The sequence below is a fragment of the Rhodamnia argentea genome, chromosome 9 (genome assembly GCF_020921035.1).
Source record: "Rhodamnia argentea isolate NSW1041297 chromosome 9, ASM2092103v1, whole genome shotgun sequence".
Classification (NCBI taxonomy): Eukaryota; Viridiplantae; Streptophyta; class Magnoliopsida; order Myrtales; family Myrtaceae; genus Rhodamnia; species Rhodamnia argentea.
This window is the reverse complement of record NC_063158.1, coordinates 6,481,149-6,504,429: the sequence shown is the minus strand read 5'-3', so window position 1 is coordinate 6,504,429 and position 23,281 is coordinate 6,481,149. Positions and strand designations below refer to the sequence as shown.

Here is a 23,281-nt window from a genome sequence, read left to right as displayed (position 1 = left end):
GCATATCAGAATTTCGACACGTGATCAACTATATTGGACACGTAGCAACACGCAAGTCAGGAATCTCCATTGATATTTCGACATATGTGGGATCAATTTTGAAAACTTTCAATATTTTAGAGGTAAAATTGAAAATCTATCAAAGCCTAAAAGCCCCCACCTAATCACCCTTTTCCACAAACCCCAATGGTGGAATCTGGATTGGTTGTTTTTTTTTTTCCTCCAAGCGAAACAATGGATGATACTAACAACTGATGGATTAATATTTTCAGTGTAAATTTATTGTAGGATTTTTATTTTTATTATTTATTTATTTGTGAATTTGAATCAAATTAACTTGATTGAAATAATCATAAAAATGATAGTTTATCATGTATATATATAAATATACATTTGATATATAACGTATCCCAATATGTCGCAATTCTCTATTTTTGAGAAATGACATGTCGTCGTGTTGTATCATGTCATGTCGTGTCGCGTTGCGTGTTGGTACTACTTAGACCATTAATACTAGGCTTAGCTCATAATTAATTTAGTCAAAAAGTGAATAGCAAACTATTACACAACAACCACGTGCGTCATCACACAATATCACGTGCTTGTTGGGGTGTGGCTCATACTCCCCATTGACAGGAAAATATGGAGGTCCCACTCCTCGGTGACCCAGCGGGGCTCTAGGGAGGCCACCCGGGCGTGGATCGCAGGGGCGGTGCCCCCGGGCCGCTAAAGGGTCTTTATAGTTTAAGTCCATATTTTTTCATTTGCTGAACATAACTCTAATTTAAGGGCTAACCACGATAAAAATCTTGTGTTTTGATTTTTCTTTCTCGCTTCTACGCTTTACTTCGTTGCGGTTATATGTTGAATCCTAACAGTGCGTATATAGGCACACACACATATACTTTTTATGTACGAGTATACAAATTGTTCATAATTCATGTGTCTGCTCATGGTCATTTTGCCATGGTTGTATTGAATTTTGTATTGTAGAATGGCAGATTGGTATAAAAAAAAAAGAAAATAGAAGTTCGATATTAATTCGATTGGTTAAAAGAGAGATATGTCGTTTAGATTTCTATTTGATTATCAAGATCTGAATACTTGTGAGTACTTCATAAAATAGTAACGTCCGAATAATCTTCACCACATATGTAAACAGATTGGAAAATTCCAAGAGAAATGAAGAGAAATGTAAAACCAGCAGAGTGAGTGAGAGAAGGGAGTGTTTCGTACGTTAATGTTATTGTCGATGTATAGTTTGACTTAGGGCCAAAGTGCAAAAATTATGCGCGTGAGCCCAACACTTTTTCTTGGTGTTACAAAATAGTAAAACAAACCCATTGTATAGTAAGCAGAAAAAGCAGGGGAAGTGTTTAAAAAATTCTAAGTATTTTGCATTGGCGTCAATTCAGTTATAAACTTTTCAATTATGTAAATTTTATCATAAATATTTTTTATTTATGTTAATTGAGCCAATCCAGCCAATTTTAGTCAGAAATCGCTGAACGTCGTCCGTTTTACGTGACAATTTTTTTTGAAACTTTTTTGCTGGCCACTAGGCGAGGGCCTAAATGTGCTCGCCGGCTGTTGACAAGCTCGCCAGATCCGGGCAAGGGACTCCTCGGCCGCAGCCAGCCCGGGCCTTCGTGGAGTTGCTTGCTCGGGACGAGGCGACCCTCGTCGGCAAAAAAAAAAAAAAAATTCAATTTTTTTTAGAAATTTTTTTAAAAATGTCAACTTTAGCGCCGCTTATGCCACATAAGACATATATCATCCACATTAGAAATTTCCGATCAAAATTAATAGAATAAACTCAATTTGAACAAATGCAAAATGTTTATGACTTTTTGGATATCTTTCTCCAAAAAAAGGCTTTGTCAAATAATTTGGATGAGAAAAGGTAAGGGAAGCAAGCTTTTTATAATATTTAACTGCAAAAGCTCCTTTTAGTTCTAAGGGAAATATTCACTGGAAGTGGTAACACTTATAACTAAAGTGCAATTGAACCCTAAATCTTCCAAAAAATACAATTAAATTCTAAAACTTGTCAAATTGGTACAATCGAGTCCTTTCGGTAACTCCGTCCAGTTTGGCTATCGAAAAATACTAAAACATGACTTTTTTTTTAATATTTTCTATTTTTTCCACGGCGATGATATGGCTAAAACGATATCGTTTTGGTTTAAATTTACTTTTTACTATACTTTTTATTTAAATTAATTGAAAATAAGTTAAAATTAAAAATAACAAAATGAAACCCGGAACAACGGCGAGGGCTGTGGGGAAGTGATTGCCGGTAGGGGTGATCGATTTTTGATCCGGTCTGGTTCCTCTCAAGAACCGATGGTCCCAGTGCCCAATTCCGGATTTAGGAACCAGACTAGACGGGATCGACCCGTTGGGTCCGGTTTTCGAGCGGTCCAATAGATTCGATAGCATGCCAAAAAAAGGAACTTACGCACAAAGAAAACTAGTTGATCTCAACTAGTCTCCGAATTATGGCCGATTTGTCACTCATAACATATAACAACTTCAAAAAAGAAGAAAAAAAAGTTACTTCTGATAAGGATAAACAGATTCAATGTCGATGAAAAGTACCTGGTGTGCCGAATGAGTGACGAAAAACGCTCGTCGTCCTTCATTTTATCACCAAATGCAGCAGCGATCGCCTGGAGATTGCAATGAGCAAAAATAGGAATCAAGAACGATTCAATACTTCGCAAGATTACAAGAACAAATAAAGATTAATGGAGCTGCGACAGAGAGGAAAGGCAATTATGGCAATGGGAAAAACGTCGCCTTTCGTGCCAAAGGCCATGAACAGAGCGATGGGGTTCGTCCCCCTCCTCTTCTTCTTCTTCTCGGATTTTACATGGAGGAGCGCAAGACAGAGGTTCGACCAGTGGAAGGCGAAAGACTTCGCTGCCCGATGCTTTTGCTTTCTGCTATGAGCTTGAATGACTTAATCAGTGGAGATTAAACTGCATGTCAAAGTTTTATGCCATAAAAATTGGACCGATCCGGTTTGGGAGGTCGTGTCCGATTTTATGCCCCCGGAACCAGGAACCGGACCACCGGTCCGGTCAGTCCGATTTGCTCACCTTTAGTTCCCGGGCCCTAGGTAGGGGCTAGTGACCCTCGCCGACCACAGGCTAGGACCGGCTAGCCCTCATCTAGATCCGGGCAAGGTTGAGTCGCGACCTCGCCGATAGGGCCCACACTCGCCATCGTTGTCTCTTTGTTCTCCACTTCGCTCTTCGTTCAACTCCCATCAGGTGCGCGTTTGCTTCGCTATCCAGGTTCTGCGATCGCGATGGAGTCACTCGTGATTTGCTCTCCATATGATTGATGAGGTCGAGTAGTTCCAATGAGGGTCGTCGGGCCCCGACCCGCCAAAAACTTCCCCACCATAGCCGGCCCTTCTTAGCGGTGGTGGAGCGGCGGCAGTGAGGGATGCAAAGCCCTCGTCGCTGTTCCGGGTTCTGGTTTTCTTTTACCTTATTTTTAAATTAATTTAAATGAAAGGTATATTAAAAATCATATTTGGACCAAAACGACGTCGTTTTGACCATGTTATTGCTATGTAGGAGAGATAAAATATTAAAAAATTTCACATCAGCGTTTTTCGTTAGTCAAATCGGATGGAGTTAATGAAATGACTCGATTGGATCAATTTGACAAGTTTTAAGCATCAATTGTACTTTTGTAATACGTTTTAGGACTTCTAATGAATATGCCTTAGTTCTAATAAAATAATTGAATGAAAAGGGAGGATCGAAAATGTCCAAAAAAAACACAAAGTAAATGGGGAAGTGAAGTGGCTATTACTGTGATTTCAATTAAATTTGAGTTGCCCCTTCCTATCTCAAGCAAAGTGATCAGGAAAGGCCGCTTTTTTTTTTTTTGGTTTCAAGGAAAGGCCAAATGAGAAAATAACTTAAACCAACCCACACCCAATTCATGCTCCCCCGACATTCCTAAAATACTTCCACATTTTAACCAAATTTAGGAAAATCCATACGCAAAATGAGTTGAGAGTGCAGAGCGAGTGAGCACGAGATTAAGTGAGGGCGGGAGAGAATGAAGGTGGGTTGGGCTATGGATCTAAATAAGATGTAAATTCATTTATAACCCACTTACGATCCAGTTATAACTCATTGATTAAATATAATAACTTAGCCCATCATATGTTGATTAAGAAATGAGTTTATGATCCAACTCCCGTTAATCGATTGAATCTGAAATTTCGTCCCCTTAACAACATTGAATCCGAGAACGAGGCAGAGAAAGGGATGGATTTAGAAAATATTTGTGCACCAATCGAACATAATCCACAAACACATCATTTTCCTCTATTCTAGAACCCAACAACACTAAAGACGCGCAACACATACTACGCGAACGCTTTGTGCAAAGGACGAAACGAAGGGACGACGCGCGCGATGCGTTGCCCCGTAGACATCCTCATCAGACCAAATCAAATTGTTTAAACTAATTTCTAACAATGTACTTTTGCCTTCGTGCAATCCAATGAGGTCTTACGCAACCCCAACTTGGGAGCTTGCGTTAGTAAAAGAAAGAAACAAAGAAGGGTTGGAAAGAGTTCGATCGTTTGTTTGTTCGTTCGTTTGCGATTTGGAGTGCATGTTCGTCGTCAGCAATGGCTCAGAGAATTCACGAGTTTGAAAATTGGGCCTTGGAGCTTTATCAGCAACAATGGAGGTAAGGTGGCGATGCATCTGTCATTGTCTTTGTTATGGCCCATGGGCCCATAAATAATTTGTTTGAAAGGTCGGTCCATTTCCCAATTTGCCCATCTAGGAATTTTTGGCATTTTGGTCTTGTGAGGAGACTGGCCCCCCTCTTCTTTTTTGAGTTATTATCCTTTACTGGCTGCAATAAGATCTCCATGCCTACATGGCCCCCCTGCAAAAAAAAAAAAAAAATTGCTACTATATGAACTTTTTTGTTAAATGGGTGTCCTTAATTAGTATATCTTGTGGTACGCCTAATGAACGAATTGGAAATTTTCTAATTAGGCATTCTTAAGGATGGTAGCCTGAAGTATGAATACGTACGTACACTTTTTGAATGGCCCATTTAATGAGAGGGTGTGCCCGCACGCATGTGTTGTCCATAGCATCTAACATCGGTGTGCTTATTATTTTTTTTTTTCCCTTTCCACTTTTGATATTCTGCAAACATAATAGTTAAGTTGACTCTTGTATAAGTAATGTGTTACCGGTACGCTAAGAGAGTTCTCCTTATCCGCTCCTACTGAAATGCATACATTTTACCGGCAGAAATATCTCTTAGCGTTGAAACTCTAGTTGTTGGTTATGATTTTGATGTAGTGTGGTATATGAAATCGGCGTTTTGGAAATCTTTCATATTAGACATTCTTAAAGAGTGATATTCAACATGAATATGTATGAACTATTAAATAGCCCATTTGATGAGACAGAGTGAAAGAGGAAGGGAGGGGGAGGGGGAGGGGGGAGGGGGGAGAGGGGGGGAGTAGTAGTTGACATTAAACGATTTATGGCTTTTGCGACAAATTAAAATGACGACAAAGCTTATTTTATAAATCTCTTTTTGGGATAACTGAACTTTTTTCGGTATCATTGAAAAGTAAAGGCGTGCGTAACAATATGAACAATGCAAGAATCGATGTAGATTGTCGAGTTTAGATTGTGAGAAGACATCCGATGAGCGTCTTGACTTAATACACGTGCTACCGAAAAAATTATCTATATTCGAGTCGATGCCGTGACAAAATTTAAACCGGCGTTGGAGATGAATCGAAAAAAAAATCGTAAGTGGGAGGGAACTCGAAAGAGTTTGAAGAGTAGAGCAAGAATTGACTAGAAAGAGCAAGTGGAGGCAATGGTAGTTGGTAGACGTAGTAGACCTACCCTCGCTCCAGACCCACGAATGCTGGGCCCCGCTGACCTGAATCCGACATGGACACCTGTGCGCTGTTAGATGGAGCTTCTTAGGTTTTCGTCTGTCCCTTCGATCCGGCGGCACGGGGACCACTCATGCGGGTCGCCGCCGTACCAACCGTCGCCATTTCAGGTTCCGGCAAACCGCAGCTTTCCTTTGCCGAAACACACCACCAAATTGTCGACCCCATAAGGGAAAGCAAGGGACCCTCGGGTAATTTCACGTGGCAACCCCAGCACAACCACTACAGAAAATTTTTCGAATCTCACTTTTGCTTAGAAAGGAAACAAAAAAGAAAAACAGTGGTAAAAATAGAAATGTTTCTTAATCGTAATTACTATGCAAGTACCCAAGATACAAGCACTAAACCGGACCGACACAAACGAAATTCTAGTTAATTATTCATCGGAGTGTCAAAAAAATTCGAATCGAATCGAATTGACTTTTTTTTTTTTACATGCATATTAATTGATATCTTTTTCCGTTACTCATTGTCGTGAATCCTAAATGGAGTCAAAAGCTTTCTATATTTGGTTTCGAAAACTTTCTTATGCTCCGGTTTTAAGTTAGTATGAACACCATGATTTTGAGATAATCAATTGATATGCGCATATTCAAGTCGATCCAAATTTTTTCCCCTCTTAGGTAATAATGGAAACAAACACCCGAAAGCACTTTGTATCAGTAAATAATTTGCTAAACAGTTATTTTATTTGAAAGCTAAAATACACAAAAAATAATTTTAAATAATGGCTTTTGTTTCCAAATATAAAAAAAAAACAAAATTTATGTGATGACGTGGCAGAGCTTTCTCTATATTTTCCTCTTCAATTTGGGATTCTTCCGTCAAAAAAGGTGACCGAGAGACTCAGAAATAGTCCCTCTAGTAAATTCTCCTTTTCCAGCTTCGTTATCCACGTGGCAGCCACAGTAGCGCGAGTACAGATTCCCTCCGTCCACGCGCGCGAGTAGAAAACGGGAAATGTCCTCTCCTCTCTCTCATATGTTTAATAAAAGCAAGCGGCATCACGCGCTCACAGTCGCGCACACACTGAGGCCGAAGTTGTTGTTGAGACCTCGCTTTCAGCTTCAGCTCGAGTGAGCCGCCGCCGCCGCCGCCGCTTCAGCTCGAGTGAGCCGGAGCCGCCGCCGCCTCCGCCGCCGCCTCCGCCGCCGCCGCCACCAGCACCAGCAGCGGATCCTCCGAGAAATGCAGACCCGCTACTCTCAGTGATCGCCGGAGATCCGATCCAGATCATACGTCCCGAACGCCTGGAACCGCGACCAAGACGCGTTCTTTTTCTGTTTGAAAGGGTTTTAGAGGCATTCTTTCCTGGTCCGTTCGTTCTTGAAATTTAATGGCTTCCGAGGACGTGAAGGCGAGCGAGAAGGCGGTGTCGACGATCGTGAATCTCGCGGAGGAGGCGAAGCTGGCCAGAGAAGGCGTGAAGGCCCCCAGCTACGCCGTTCTCAGTATCTGCAAGTCTCTGGTCGCTGGTGGTGTTGCCGGAGGAGTGTAAGCTCCATTTCTCTTCGGAAATTTGAGTCGCGAATAAGAGTTTTGGATTGCGGGATTTTCGTTTTTTGTTTAAGCTTCTGGAGTGACTGTCTTTTACAATAAGAATGCTTGCCAACAGAGAAGCTTTTCAACAGGGCTTTACGTCTCATGAGCTTAGTTACCAATGCGAGATTAGCTTTTGCAAATTAGAATGGCAAGTTTGTTAATTTGGGTGTCATGTGTTAGAAACTAGGTGATTTTTCCGTAATGCAATGTTTCCAGTCTTTCGTTCCTCTTTTGCTTGTCATGGTGGAAATGGGTAATTTGAAACTTGCCGGGCATGACTAATTTACTTTACTCTTCTCCTGCTGATTTCTAGTTTCATTTCTTTGATGATTTTAGTGTTGGAGGATATGAAAGGATTAGAATTGAAATTTCATGCCAATTCTTCATGGGGGAAGGTAGCCGAGAAAAGCTGTGCAGTACAACTATACGAGATACTAACTCATTAACTAGCCATGTTTAGTTTAGCTTTGAAGGGGGAAACCTGAGCATCATTTAGCTTTGGCAAATGGTGCTCTGTTCTTTCTACTGGGAATTGATTATTAGCGTCACCTATCACATTACTCTCTATTATGTCTGTTATCTGCAACTAATCATCATTTTGAGAAACTCTTTCCTCTACAACCTCTTAAAACTCTGAACTAAAACTCTTGATTGATCCCTGATTTCTTGTTCTGCAATTTGTCTCTACTGTCACTCACTAGGTCACTGTAGAAGTTTTAGCAAGTTTGTCTCGTACATCCTCCACTAACATTTCTTGGAGATAAACCTGTTGTTGTGTGACAGCATATGAAGGCTGAACTAGCTCTTTAAACTGTCTGTGCTGTGAAAATGGCTTTGCTTGACATAAACGAGTAGGAAAGAAGCAAATACAAATCTTATATATTCTGAGACATGTGAGTGGAATGTGGTCTATAATTGGTAGTAGTTTAGAATCTCTTGACACCAGCTTGCTGCCCTTCAGTCGTCGATTTGAATTGCCTTGTTCATTTTCCATTGACCACAAAGTAGTTTGCCGTAATCGTTGCTGACGTAGAGTCTATGCATGGTTGTGTTTGTTGTAATTGTGGCTGACCTAGAGTCTATGTGTGGTTGTGTAGGTCACGCACTGCCGTTGCTCCATTGGAACGGTTGAAGATATTGCTTCAGGTTAGTCATCCAGCTTTCCCCAACTGTCTTTCTTCATCGCATGGATCCTTGCAGCATTGATCATGAAGGGATCACATGACACGCAGGTTCAAAATCCCCATAGCATAAAGTACAATGGTACAGTCCAAGGATTAAAATATATATGGAGAACCGAGGGTTTCCGTGGACTGTTCAAAGGCAATGGTACCAATTGTGCTCGTATCGTTCCAAACTCGGCAGTCAAGTTCTTCAGCTATGAGCAAGCTTCCAAGTATGACTTTGGCAAAATCTAGCAACTCTAACATTGAATATGGTGTTTAGTTGTCATTATTGCTGGCTGTTCATGTTATAACAGGATGTGTCCCAATAGGCAAAAACATGTTTTCTCTAAATTCCTGCCCAATTGAACTCTATTGGCTTTTAGATGGCTTCTCTGGTCATTAGTTTCTTTTTTTTTTCCACCATTTCGGCACTCTTCATTTGCTTAGTTTGCTTTTTTATTTCTTCTGCTGAGTTTTCTACCTCTTTTTTATCATCAGGGGAATATTGTGGTTGTATCAACAGCAGACTGGTAATGGTATGTCCATCCTCATTGGCTTATTGTTGATTCTGGAAAATTGTATTGCTTGATTAAACACTAGTGATGCTTGCTTGCTTGCTAGCAATTTTATTCTTTCATATGTCCTTTGTTGTTTTGCTTGGTTATTGATTTGCTTTACTTTGAAACATGATTGCCGGTGGAATCAGATGACTAGGTGAAATATTACTATTGAATATAAACCGACGACTTCATAATTGCTAAAGCGCCTATGGTTGAGCGCTTCCCTCTTAAGCAATGGGGTGGTGAGGTATTCCACGGAGAGAGGTTTTTATTTTACTTGTGGTGCACTTAGGTGCGTTGGGCGCATATTGTTGATGGGCCTCCATGCCCACTCTGCTGCCCTAGTTGTTGCAATCAGAGCATAGGGTTTTGCCCTACATTTTTCTTCTCCTTCTCCTCTATCTCTTTCTCTCTCTAAAAGTTAACAGAAAGATGTTCTAATTGTCATCAAAAGAAAATGTTCTGCAGTGCTCTCCATGTTTGTGGCTTACAGTCCTAAGAATCTGTTGGTATTCTCGTATGACTTGATTGTTGCATATCCTTGGAAATATTTGAGAATGACCTACTGATCAAGAAATATGGACTGTAACAAGAAATTGCTTAAGTGAAACCACTTATTTGGCCGATTCTTCATTTTAGCATTATTTATTTTTTAAAATTGGGATTCTTTGAATAGCTAGTTCTCTACTTTTGTGTGGAAAGCTTTATTGGTTTGCAATATTCTCCAATTTACATTGACGTAACTTCATATTTTTCGTGCCTAATTATCCACTGAGATTTGGAGATTTTTATGGTAAAATATAAGAATGTGATTGATTCATGGTGTCACGAAATCTCTGGTGTAAAAGCTTGGTGGTGCACTGGAAATGTTGCCCATGACTATTCAGTCTCTATTTTACTGTTTGTTTCCCACAGAAGATGCTGAACTCACTCCTCTTCTACGTCTTGGAGCTGGGGCATGCGCTGGAATAATTGCAATGTCTGCCACCTACCCCATGGACATGGTACGAGGCAGGCTAACTGTACAGGTACATTTCTTAGTCTTTGCAGGCCGATTTCTGGCATTTTTCTGATCTCTTCCGAGAGCATGTTCAACATTTTTCTGCTGATAATAATATAAAGCAGAATAGCTACTATAAACAATCTTAAGGAGATTATCTGGTCTCTGCCATTTCAGCTATTTTTGTGCTTTTGGCATTTAGACATTTTCCCCCTCATACCTGCAGACAGAGAAGTCCCCTTATCAATATAGAGGAATAGTTCATGCACTGTCAACTGTGCTTCGTGAAGAAGGTCCACGGGCCTTATACAAGGGGTGGCTTCCTTCTGTCATTGGAGTGGTAAGTGACTCTCTTCTATTTGCTGTTTGTGATAGGTATTGCAGCTTCTCTACTAGTCAGAGCATGACGTGCGTACGCTTTCCACTTCTCCTGGCCCTCTATGTTGGAATTTTGCATTTATGCGTTAATCAGACAAAACCATCCTTGCCCCTGCTTCCTCCTGCCAATTGTGACATTCTTGCGTTCCACGAATACTGGTTGATGATGCCTTTTTTCCCGCGTGAGATCCTACATGCTTGAAGTCCTTTTGGAATGTATATGTACATAAAGGCATCCTCAGGTAGCTATAGCATCTCTGCTTCGCTATGTTCACTTACTTGTACAAGAGGAAGCAGCATCATGGATAGCCCAAGTGCTTGAGGGCATGCGAGAGTCATAATATTTTTTGCCAGGACTGTCCAAGAGCTTTTCTTTCCTTTTCCTGGGTGACAATATTGCTTGCATACATGTGTTGTTCCTTTTCTTGCTTTAAAAAACTGACGAGAATTCTCTTCTTTTCTGCAGATTCCTTATGTAGGTCTTAATTTTGCTGTATATGAGTCTTTGAAGGACTGGTTAATAAAGACCAGACCATTTGGACTCGTGGAGGACTCTGACTTGAGTGTCCCAACAAGGCTTGCCTGTGGAGCTGCTGCAGGAACTATTGGTCAAACTGTGGCTTACCCTCTAGATGTGATACGCAGAAGAATGCAAATGGTGGGGTGGAAGGATGCTGCTTCCATAGTCACAGGTGATGGAAGAGCTGCTGCTCTTGAATACAATGGCATGATTGACGCATTCAGGAAAACTGTGAAGTATGAGGGATTTGGAGCTTTGTACAAGGGTCTGGTTCCAAATTCTGTCAAGGTCAGTTTTATCTTTGTTAAAACTTGCGCTTTTAGAGGTTTTACTGGTGTAAGGCCTAAGGAGGGTTGTTAACTAGACACAATTTTGTCGATGCAATTTTGTCGATGCTCTTGCTAGTTTTTGAATATACACTTTGTTTTACATGTCTGAAAACTGCTGCTTTCTTCCTCAGGTAGTTCCATCCATAGCCCTTGCATTTGTGACATATGAGGTGGTGAAGGATATATTAGGAGTTGAAGTCAGGATATCAGATTGAACTTTGGAGCATCCTCTGGTGTCCGTCAACAGTGTGTATTTTTGTAGGCGAGGGTTAGGAAAAAAGATAAAGTGGAGCCTTTACTTCTCTCTAAGAGTAAGTCTAGCAACATGTAGTCCAGCTCTGATAATTGCTTCCCCTTTTTCTCGTATCGATATCTTGTTGTGAACGTGCTGTAGCTGTTGGTTTCTCATTCATGTGCTGTGTCAATAAGTATGTGCGAGGAATAAGGCAAGAAATACACTTCAATGGCTTTTGCTGCTATGATAAAGCATTTTTTTCTGAGATTATACTCGAGGGCTGGTCAACGCTCTGTCATGTTTTGATAATTCATTGGATGCAGTTTAATAAAAGAAGAAAGAGTCCAATCACAGTTGCAGTATATTTACTTGCTAATTTAGATCTTATATACAGATCATACTGGCTAGGTAATGGATAATTTCTGCACTGTGTTTTTAGACCACAAATCAGGATAGCCTTCAAGCAGTGTGGAATATCCTTGGACAATCGCAACAATGATTTTCACCTTAGGTGAATTTGATGGTGCTGAACGGTGGAGACAAGGCTCCCTCGTATGGGAATGTAATCACCACATCAAACATTCCATTGACTTCACGGTCAAAAGCTGCTTTAATTTACAATGCTGGGTTGAACACTTCGGATGGCTTCGTGTACTAATGAATTTGTGGTGCCCAGTCAGCAAACCGCTTGGAGCACGCGACTTGGGTTGAGAATAATGCCAATTGAGAAAGCTCTCAGTCTGATGCATTACCAGATGATGACCTCTTTATCTTTGGACTCATCAGCAGTAGCTGACTCTCTGAATTCATTCTAATGCTTCGCCCGGTTGGAGTTATCTGTGGAGGCCGTAGTGACCGCCCTCTTGGTGTCCCTGCAATGTCAATAGGGATTCCAAAGCAATTTATTCAGTAAGAGAGCTGAAAATTTTCCTTTGCTGCCATGAGATCTCATGAAAAGCACGAGGAACCCTGACGAGAGATTGTTAGCTAGCTTTATATTGCGATGGCAGTAGGCAAATGAGCATAGCTCAATGGAAATGATCGTTCTCCTACTAGAAGACGTCATTGACCTGCATGTAGGAAATGGTATATAACACTAATTCCGCTCGTCACTTTCTTCTTAGGAATGCAAAGAGTGAGACAGGAACATCGTTGCAGGGTAACAGTTAAGAGAGATTCTATGATCCTATGGTGGCACTGAAAAGTGAAAATACAGAAGGCATAGAATGTATGATGATCCCTGCCCTGATAAACTTGCTGATGCATTAAGATTTCGATACTGGCGGCAATCACACAAATAGTAGCTAACAACATATTATTGACTTAATTTTCGGGATTTGTAACTTAGAGCCACAGAAATTAGTATGAATCTTCAGATAAAGTAATACCAAGTTGATTTGCCGAAACGAGATAAAAATCTCACCAGGTTGTTTGTTTAGTTTGACATCTGTTATTCTTTTCAACGATGTCAAGTTCCTGCTCGGAGTTTCGGGAGAGGGTGATAATTTCCTTTCGGGTGCTGACGGGAGAGGATCGTCCAAACTGATCGTGCTTTCATCACCGCAGATGGAGGCTCCCTCGCTACCCGATTCAGAGTTCTCTTTAGAACAAGCACTTGATTTCTCCCTCTCTACTACTCGGTAAACGAACATCTGAAATGGCACATCTGATACGGGTAATGGGTTGGGGCTCTCCCAGGAAGGAAATTTCTTCAGCAGCCTCGATTCGATATCAAGGTAGTCCACAGATGGCATTGGCAAGTCTGGCTGGCCACCGCAATCAGGATTCATCGCGAGAAAGCGCTTCACGTAGCGAAGGATCCTACAAATGGAAGAGAAGCTCGGCCGTTGATTTGGATCGATATTCCAACATCTCTTCGTCAAGCTGGTCAAGTATTTCGGTGAATGGAATGGGAACAAGGGCCTCTCTCCTGCCCTGATGTTCCTGCTCATTTTGTCCCCTTGAAGATGCGCATCCTCAAAGGGTACTTTTCCAGTTAGAAGTTCAAAGCAAATCATCCCGAAACTGTAGACGTCGGACTTCTCGGTGCACTTCATGTCTCTGGTACTTCCCGTCTCTTCTTGCTCAGCTAGAACTTCGGGAGACTGCCAAATGATTCCATCTTGATTTAAAGATGTCTTTTGGGAAGAGTTTCTACAGGAAGACAGGCCGAATCCTGAGACTTTGGCTTGCAAGTATCCTTCTCCTGAACCACCTCTTGCCTTCACCAGAATGGTAGAAGGATTGAGATCGCCATGGTAGATTTTCTTAGAGTGGAGATACTCCATCCCTCTAGCAATCTGAAGCATCAAATCGATGGCAACAGGAAGAGAGAAAGGAATTCGTTTTCGTGGACCGCAGATTTCCTTGACGTAGCTTCCTAGGTCTCTATTCATCAGCTCTGCAACCACGAAACACTCTCTCTTTTCCTCGTCGATGAAGCTACAAAGAAATTGCAGTATATTGGGGTGGGAGAGAGAATGTATCAACGAAATCTCAGGAACTAGGGTCTCGGTATTCCCGAAAAGATGTCTCAGAGCAAAGGTTTCGCCCAACCAAAGTATCTCCTTGTATTGGCTGCCATTACCTAGCCTTCGCCTTACCTGGTAGTCCTTCGACCCGACTAGGATCGAACTTGGCAAGAGTTTCCAATTGGAAGGCTCCCACATATCCAAGTTCCTTAATAGCAGATCGTTAAGTCGCTGCTCATACTTTGATGCGGAGCCGGAAATACTCTTTTCCCGGATTTTATTCATCAGAAGCCATCTATCGTCTTTCCACACTTGGTCTAACCGGTCACAGAAATCTTGAGTTATGAGATATTGTTTGCCGAATTTCCATCGGAAGAGCTTCGGGTCACTCCATTCTTTTTGGTACTTTTTTGAGTACACCAATCTCCTCTTTTGCATCTCATCATGATCCCAACCAGTAATTTCTCCGGCGATCTCAATCGCTTCGATGACCACTGGCATGCAACTTAACAGGTTGTGGATGTGGAGGTCAATGCAATCTGTGTTCTGATATAGGATCATGGTTTTCGCCCACCAGTCCTTATTGTCCAAGCAGAGTCTGATATAGATCTCTCCTTCCTTGAACACCCTGAGGAGCTCTTTCAATGGTTGTTCCAGGATTCTCCATTTGGCATGTTTCTCTTCGAATCGCAGGTTCTCTCTCATCTCGTCAGCCACAACTTCGTACGCGTGGTTCAACATGTCCAGCAACAAACAACATTGACGCCCGTTGATCTGTCTATTGCCGCGGAACACCATTAACGCCTTTAGGCTTCCTAATACTTCTCCTATCTGCCGAAACTGTTCCATCCTCGGATTGCGCACCCAGTTACCCAATCCGACCCACGGTAGATCCGCCTGCTCAATCAGGCGCAGCGGTGCCGATCCTAGAAAAGCCGATAGACGTCTTCTCAGAGAAGATTGCAGGGAACTTTCAGCATGGACAGGCCGAGAACACCTTGTTCCAATGGGGTAGATCTCTAGATTTCATCCGTTTCCACCAGATTCTTTGAATGAATCTAATGGAAACGCAAAGAATCACCTAGAGTGTCCCTCAACCCCCAACCGTGAAACGCATAGAATTGGAAACAGACAACAGACATGCTAGCATGGAAGAAGATAGGATGAACAAAGATGGAAGCCCCTGAAATTTCTCCCACCTCACCGCTACGTACCTCAACATAGATTCTTTTTATGCAAAAAGAAAAGGAAAAAAAAAGCATCTATATAAAATCTATCTTGAAAAATATGATCTTTTGGGGGGGAAAAAACATGTTCATGAATTATTTTTGGTCCTGGCGAGGGTCAACTTCGTTATGGGTTGATGGCCTATTTTTTGTTTTCATTTTCGGTCATTGTGAGCTGTGAATTTAGGTGACTTAGCTTTGAACAAGGAAACAATTTCATTCCATATAGGGAAAGTCGCAGATTGGAACAGTGAGATCATGAGTGGGATGTTTGACCATTAGCTGATTCTGTTGATTTTACTTAAAATGTTTATTTTAGGTCAAATCCGATACAATGTGACTCGAATTCGTGATCTGACTCGTTAACAAGCTTGATCCGCGAATAAAGGTGAATACAAGTGTATGATATAGTTGATGGGATTGAAGGTTAAGGATATATTTCTTCCGTTCTTTTTGTAATATATCTTAATCTATGTTCATCTTATCAAAGTTTTCTAGGAAGAGAGTAGCTTGTGCATGCGGTGCATAGCTTTTGTGTGCAAATAAATTTTACAATACAACATGAAACCTTAGTTATTGCACTATTGGAGTAATGCTAGACTTACCGGAAATGGTTTTACAAAATTTATTTATTAAGTGATGTGTCAGACTACGAAAGAATTTAAATAAGTGCCCCATATTCAAGAACTAATAATAGCCCGCCATATCATACTTTTATAAACTAGTCTTAACAAATTTAGCATATTTTCCGGGTTTTTAATTAGGTCCACCGTTGTTTGCACATTCATCATTGGATGTCTGACGAATGAAAGGTTTCAATTATAAAATTAACGATGAATGGATGAGTCACTCATCCAACAATCGGTGCATTTTATTGAAAGTGACCCCTTTTTCTAAATTGCGTGTTGTTAGCGAGCGAACTTTCTCATGGTGTTCATTCATCTTTAAGAAAATTGTAATTCTTTTACGTGATAATCAAGTTCCAATAGGAGAGGTAACTTTCAATCTGTTGGCAACTAGTAATATTATGTTGCATTTCTTGATTATTGATGGTAGAAAGTTAGAAATATTTGAATTTAGAAGCGAATGTGGATAGATTCTCAATTTATAGATAAATGTTGTTGCATTTCTTGATTATTGATTACAGTTCACTATCATGCTTTTTTTTTTTTTGTTCTGTTCAGTTTTGTTTTTCTTTCTTTTTTCTTTTGCGAATACAATTTCCAACAGAATATGCGCAAACATTTAAAATTTCATACTAACTCCCCGTATGAAATTTTCTCAGTCGGCATGTGTTGTATAAATTAAGTACTACAAGCCGCCCATGTAACCTGATTCTCCGTTCTCTCCTCTTCTTTTGATCTTTTCTTGGTCAAAATTCTCTCTTCCTTTTTCACCTTTTAGAAGAACGGCCTTCAACCATCTCTTCGGCATCTCCTTCCTCATCGCGTCACTCACGTTCGGCATCCCTATTGCGGTTGTCAGGGCCATGCCGCCAGCAGCTTCTTCTGCCAATTGTGCCGAAGGTACGTGTCGGTGGCGAGGTAGAAGAAGCTGCTGCCAGCATGGCGCCGCCGATCGCTCAATGGCTCCTCCTCAATCGAGATTCGTTTTCATCCCTTTTCCCGTCTTGAACTTTTGTCTCTTTATTTTATTTTCACTTTTGGAGTTGTAGTTACATGGATTAGGCTTCGTCATATAGGTTTCTCAAGTTTAGTGGTCCTTTTTTTTTCCCCCTTTTTTTAGTATGAAGTAATCATGTCTTCGCAAACATTTATGATCTCTTATCGTTAATATTTCTTGAGTACGTGTTGAGATTGCCTCTTTTTTTTTATTGTTCGGAGTCTTGACCTGAAGTGCCATGCATGAGTAGTAGAAGATTATGGGGTTATCGCTTTCAAGTTCATCAGGTTCTTTTCCTTCTTCAGCGAAGATCTTCTTCTTCTTTAGCAACGTGGCGACGGTTTCTTCCCTTATGATTTATATGCTTTAACCTTTTGTTCTCCGTTTCCTTCTTGATATCATATCTAGATTGATGAAAGGCCTTGGTGATAGGGCTACTATGTGATGGTTCAGTTTCAATTTTTTCCAATTTGTTGCCGGTAATTTTTCCAATTTATGGCTCAGTAAAGTACTTGTTGTACTCTCACCCCTCCCTATTCTTTGTCATATTACCTCCTTGTTGTCTAATTGATTGTTGTGAACATCCACAATGTTATAATGATGACCTATATATCAGTCTTATGTAATTTTTGTTTATGAAGAAAGTGTAATTTGTGAGGCCCCCAACTGTGAGCAGTTCGCCGAACACTTTCTGAAAATTGGCATGAGCAAACAATCCTTTGTTCACGTCCCATAGATTATTTGTGTGTTGAATATCTGATCTTTTTTTTATTTATGAATCCTCAAATATCACATCTTTTTTTATCTTGGATCTAAAGTTGGCGGTCAGTTCCCCGTGAGTTTCTTTATCTTGGATATCATTAGATTTGGCTATTTAAATGTCAGGCACGTGCAAAAGGAATGATCTTCTATGGCAAATTTGTGTTCGGTTGCCCATCATACGAAAAAACCAAGAAAATCATACGTTTTGGAGAATCGACACCGAACGGACAAAAACGTACTCACATAAGTGAGAGATATTGGTCTTATTTTAGGTTCCAAATTGATGTTTAAATCTCTCTTATCTAAGCTGATTCAAACTTTCGAACATTCCAATAACAAAAATGCACCTAACTTTTCTGGGGAGTCTTGAAAAAAACGGATTTCTTTAAAATGAACACACGATATTTGAATTTATAGATACATACTAGACTGGATTAACAGGTAAAGCAAGCGCATTGTATCCCATCCAATCCAAGTCAACGTGAAACTTCTTTTACCGCTCTTATACGGAGTCCTACTCTTAGGCTGCGCTCCGACACGAAGATCAAACAACAAATTCAGTTAAAAGGTAAAACTTTAACGGTGCTCATCGACAAATCTTGACGGAAGATAAATATGTCACACTGAAATAATTTTAGGGTTTTGGCCATTCAAAACTAAGTCCGGGGCATTGGTCTCACACTGAACATAGTTTGAGATTTTTGGCGACTTTTACCATTTTTATAATTAGCTATGTGCATCTCGAGCTTCATCCAATAAGTGAGTGGCTTATAATTCCTGTCTTCATCCTCCGTTAATTTTAGCTTTTTTTTTCCACCTAACTTGTTGAGATGAATCTTCTCCTATACAAGAAATTACATGAATATCAAGCTGCTATTAGATCATGCCTCCCGTTAATTTTTTCTTGTTGCAAGATCAAACGATAAATTCAGGTAAAACTTTAAAAAAAATCAAGAATCACATTGCACTTGGTTATAGCTAAACGTTGTAACTTCACGATATACAAAAATTATTTTATGTCGTTATTACAATTTAGATTTGACAAGAAAAATGCCGCAAATAGAAAAAGTTATGTTTAGGGACTTATTGAACTTGAGTACGACTAGATGTAGTCAATGCTTGTCGATTGTTATGAAGTTAAAAATCCGTATCCTACAACTCTCTATACTTAGTTATAACGAAATGCTATATAGTTTTTTTTTTTTTCAAATATACGGTAAAGTTGAAAAAAAATTCACGTTTTTGACATCTTGCAGGTGATTGCTCTATAACGTGGCAAGATTTTAACATGGGCTAACACAATTGACCATTATAGATTTGATGATGAGTTATCCGACATTAAATGTGGTTAATATACTAAAACCCTTATAAAATAATGTAGTATAAATTGTTGGCTCACACATTAATTATTATGATTATGATGATTGTTGATTTTATTATTATTAAATATTATTATTTTTTCTTTGAGATACCCCAATTATTTTCCTTCTTCTAATGCAATATACATATAGTAAAATACATTCCCAAGGAAAAAGGGAATGAGAGAGATGACTCAATCAGTCCAGTAAAAGTGATAGTGACGGAGCCAACACTGACGAAGTGAAGGTGGCCGTTCCATCACTCTCACCGAACCTCCTAGACCACGAGTTTGGATAACTGTTTCATCCCCTTTAGACATTAAGAAATGCGAATCTAAATATGGAAAGAAATTTGACATTGCTGTTAAACTACAGATATCTTAGGTAGAAAAAACTAATATAATTACAAGCTATAATCAATTAGGTGAAGTTCTTGGCTGCTAGCACTAAGGATCCCAAGTTCACAAATTAAAAAAATTTGTTGTTGATGTTCATTGATCATCAAATTAGTGGAAGCAGCATCAAATTTATGTCCAACCAAAATGTGAAACTGCTTAATCTTAATTAACACAAATCCAAGGTCAAGCTGATTCCCAATTGTCAAATCTAAGGTCTCGCTAGAGCTTAGATAAAAAAAAGAGGCTCGAGTGCGCGGACTGAGCTTGAGCTCAAAGATGGTGAGGACAAGCCATGCCGAGGACATCGGAAGCGAGAGGTCACCGGCCAAGAGTTGAGGCACTAATGGTGGAGATATGGGGCTAGGAGTCGGAGAGAACAGAGATCTCAACGATGGTTGACCGCGGACGAATGGATGAATGGTTGTGGTGATGGAAGGTGGTGAGGCAGTGATGGACGGACGGCTTTGAAGGCGATGAGATCATGGTGGAAGGTGAGTCACCGGGTTGATTTGATTGCACGACTCACTTGACAATGGCCAGATTGTTGTCCACTGTAGGAAGAAGAAAGAAAAAAGGGGAAAAAAAAAGATAACACATATATAAATATGACTTGGGAAAAGATCGTGCCGTGAATGGGACACTCCAAACATTTATTAGTGTTAGTTGACGAAAAGTTTTAGGAGGTTAGATTTGGAAATAAAACGAAAATTGTTAATTTTTGGAAAATTTTTAAATAAGGGCTTAAAGTACTATTATTTCCTCAAATAAGTTTAAAATAGATTTTATTTCAAATAAGGGCATGTAATCTCAAATGAAGGCCTAAAGTGGATTTTATTACAAATAGGAGCTTCAAGTGGCCATATAAGTCTAAAAAAAATGACCCGACTCACGGGTTGGTTAGGGGTATTTTCGTCATTTAACTTTTTTTTTTCCTTTTTTGATTTTTAAAAAACTAAAAAAAAAGAAAAACAAAAGGGACGGTAGCCGGCCCTCTCTATGCACTTGTGGCCATAGGCGGGCCTCTCGCTTGTATATCTTTTTTTTTTAAATTATTTAACTCTTAGATTTTTTTAATTTTTGAACTAAAAATTAGATTAAAATTATGTTGGGTTTAGATCAATTAATTGATGTACGATTATGGCACAATGGGATAAAAACAAGTATATAGACTACTCTAGCCTTTTCACTTTCCTTTTTGGCGCTCTCTTCATCTTTGTCCTCTCGGAAAATTTCCTGTTTGTTTTCCCCTTCCAGAAATGTCATCGCTTTCTGTGTTTGGCTGGTGCCCTAACTCGTGACTAGCGGCACCGTGCCATGCCACCAATGCCCGCCATCCGGGGCAGCCACTTTTGTAACACTTGCGGGAATTCGGTGACGACAAAGGACGCTTGAGCAAGTCATTGCTCATTGCGTCCGATGCCGTGCCGAATGCCATGGCGAAGACTGATTTCTCCCCTCTGTTGGTATTGGTATAACACAAAAAAGAGAACACGGAGCAAAATATCGACATTTTACTCTCAACTCTCCAACGCTTGATCGAAACAAGAGACCTCTTGAGACTGCAAGGGCGGCACTTGATCTATGGCAATTACGGTACGTTTGAAGTGTGATGTATTCATTAATGATCGGTGATTCAAGTTTGATTCCTTTGGCATGTTTTTCACACGTTCTTCATTTAGAAGTAGGAATTCGTTTCCTTAGGGACAAATAGAGAACAAATGAGAGGAGGCAATGTGAGGTGCTTGAATGGTAGCAGGCAATGTAAGGTGCTTCAATGGTAGGGAGATTTATGTTATAGTTCTGCGGTTGCGAATTCTCTCCCTCAAATGAATGAGGGATATTTATAGTGAGAATGTATAACTTTAGCCTATAGGATTTTTCCATGTGGCTATCTATGTGCGTCCAATCAATGCATCGCATTTAGATACATGTCACGAGGTTATAGGTAACATGTACATTTTCAATTTTTTCCTCTTATTTGTTTTTGCTGAGGAGTTTCCAGAAGAAAGCATGAAACGCGGTGCATTTTGGATGCTCCATTCATGCGAAAGCTCCACATTTGATAGGTGAAGAAATAGAGTGTGTCTTTTCTATTGGAGACAGGTGGAGAGTTTCTCAAAAAGGGAAATTTTTGGAGTGTTGAACTGATTTTTTTTATGGTGCCCAATGGAATGAATTGGAATGTGTATATCATAGTAACGGTGGAAATGACTTCAATTGCTTGTACGAAAATGTCATATCAATTCGTTATGTATGATGAGATTATATGTTTATAAAGTCAATTTCAGTAGACCTAAAGAATATTAATGTTCTTCAGATAAAATTATTATATTATTAATTAAGCAAATATGAAGAATGATCAATTTTGGGGCATTCGGTATCTTGTTATTTATAATTTATCTATCGAGATTCATTTTAATATTTTCATTGGAGGGAAGGGAAAATAGAAAAGGGCCCATTTTGGTGCATGCTCACTACCCAGCATTTAATATGGCCAAAAAAATGGGAACACCGGAGGTGCATCCTTCCCTATCCTCTCATATTTGGGAAAGGTTGCGAACACTCATAACAAATAAAAGGAACAATAAAGGCAAAACACAATATAATTCAACAAAATCAACGGATGTAATCATATCAATTTCTAAGGGGAAATTGTCCAATTAGTCTTGAAATATGCCATTTTAGACCTAAACTTTTTAATTTTTCCAATTTATTCCTAAACTTTTGTGCGAAATTCCAGTTTAGTCATCTCCACCAACTTTCGTTGAAAATAGCTGAAATGGCGGTGTGCCACGTCAGATGGTGATGATGGCACACCATCATGCTAAAGATTTTCAAAGAAAATTGGTGAGAAGAACTACATTGAATTTTGCGTAAAGGTTTAGGACTAAATTGATAAATTTTAAAAGTTTAGTTCCGAATTGACATTTGTACAATAGATTTAGCATTGAGTGGGTAATTGGAATTTCCCCAAAGTTATAATCAATCATGCTCTTTGGCCTATTTTATTTGAGTATTTGTCGGTGAGATATATATATAGCCATCTTTTAGACCATATATCATCTAATTATTTCAAGAGAATGTTATCGCAGATAACAAGTGCAACGCCTCGTCTTCAATCAAAATAGCTCCATTTATTTCTGGACATTATCTAAATTGAGAGAGAGAGAGAGAGAGAGAGAGAGAGAGAGAGAGAGAGAGAGAGAGAGAGAGAGAGAGAGAGAGAGAGAGAGAGAGAGAGAGAGAGATAACAACTTGTGAAGTCTTTTTTCTTGTTTTGCGAAAAAACTAATCGCTATAGTTAGGATGATTCTAGCGCTATGTTTAAAAAAAAAAAAGGTTCCTTGTTTGGTAAACTTCTATAAAAGGTAGTACGTTTCAACTAATGTTGGCAAAGATAAAAAGTTGGTAAATTGTTTGGAGAAATGACATCGAACGGACAAAAACGTACTCACATAAGTGAAACATGTTGGTCTTATTTTAGGTTCCAAATCCATGTTTAAATCTCTCTTATCTAAGCTGATTCAAACTTTCGAACATTCCAATAACAAAAATGCACCTAACTTTTTTGGGGAATCTTGAAAAAACAGATTTCTTTAAGATGAACGCACGATATTTGAATTTATAGATAGCTATTGGACTGGATTAACACGTAAAGCAACCGCATTGTATCCCATTCCCATCCAATCCATCCTCTCCTCATATTTTTCTCTTTTCTTGGTCAAAATTCTCTTTTCCTTTT

General features: G+C 39.7%; 2 protein-coding genes across 3 annotated transcripts; one reads left to right on the top strand and one right to left on the bottom strand.

Annotated features, from left to right (window-relative positions):
• The first annotated feature begins 7,117 nt into the window (after positions 1-7,117).
• Positions 7,118-12,063, top strand: LOC115748633 (mitochondrial adenine nucleotide transporter ADNT1-like). Of its 2 annotated transcripts, none has more exons than XM_030685185.2 (8): positions 7,118-7,465; positions 8,611-8,659; positions 8,746-8,909; positions 9,178-9,215; positions 10,158-10,267; positions 10,466-10,579; positions 11,084-11,425; positions 11,598-12,063. In XM_030685185.2, exons 1-8 carry the CDS (start codon positions 7,308-7,310, stop codon positions 11,679-11,681), a joined length of 1,059 nt encoding a protein of 352 aa, XP_030541045.1. In that variant the 5' UTR covers positions 7,118-7,307; the 3' UTR covers positions 11,682-12,063. The 2 variants fall into 2 exon arrangements, with proteins under 2 accessions (XP_030541045.1, XP_030541044.1); XM_030685184.2 differs by having other exon boundaries at positions 10,155-10,267.
• A 135-nt stretch (positions 12,064-12,198) lies between these two features.
• LOC115748632 (mitogen-activated protein kinase kinase kinase 7-like) lies at positions 12,199-15,424 on the bottom strand. Its single transcript, XM_030685183.2, has 2 exons — positions 13,125-15,424; positions 12,199-12,573 (listed from the first exon to the last, which is right to left on the bottom strand). Exons 1-2 carry the CDS (start codon positions 15,019-15,021, stop codon positions 12,437-12,439), a joined length of 2,034 nt encoding a protein of 677 aa, XP_030541043.1. The 5' UTR covers positions 15,022-15,424; the 3' UTR covers positions 12,199-12,436.
• Between the last annotated feature and the right edge of the window lie 7,857 nt (positions 15,425-23,281).

Bases quoted from the DNA above. Each gene is read 5' to 3' on its own strand.
- LOC115748633 (XM_030685184.2), top strand. From the start codon at position 7,308: ATGGCTTCCGAGGACGTGAAGGCGAGCGAGAAGGCGGTGTCGACGATC. The intron at 7,466-8,610 runs GTAAGCTCCATT...GTGGTTGTGTAG, and splicing joins GGTGGTGTTGCCGGAGGAGT to GTCACGCACTGCCGTTGCTC. The intron at 9,216-10,154 runs GTATGTCCATCC...TGTTTCCCACAG, and splicing joins TCAACAGCAGACTGGTAATG to AAGATGCTGAACTCACTCCT.
- LOC115748632 (XM_030685183.2), bottom strand. From the start codon at position 15,021: ATGGAACAGTTTCGGCAGATAGGAGAAGTATTAGGAAGCCTAAAGGCG. The intron at 12,574-13,124 runs GTGAGATTTTTA...TTGACATTGCAG, and splicing joins CAAACTAAACAAACAACCTG to GGACACCAAGAGGGCGGTCA.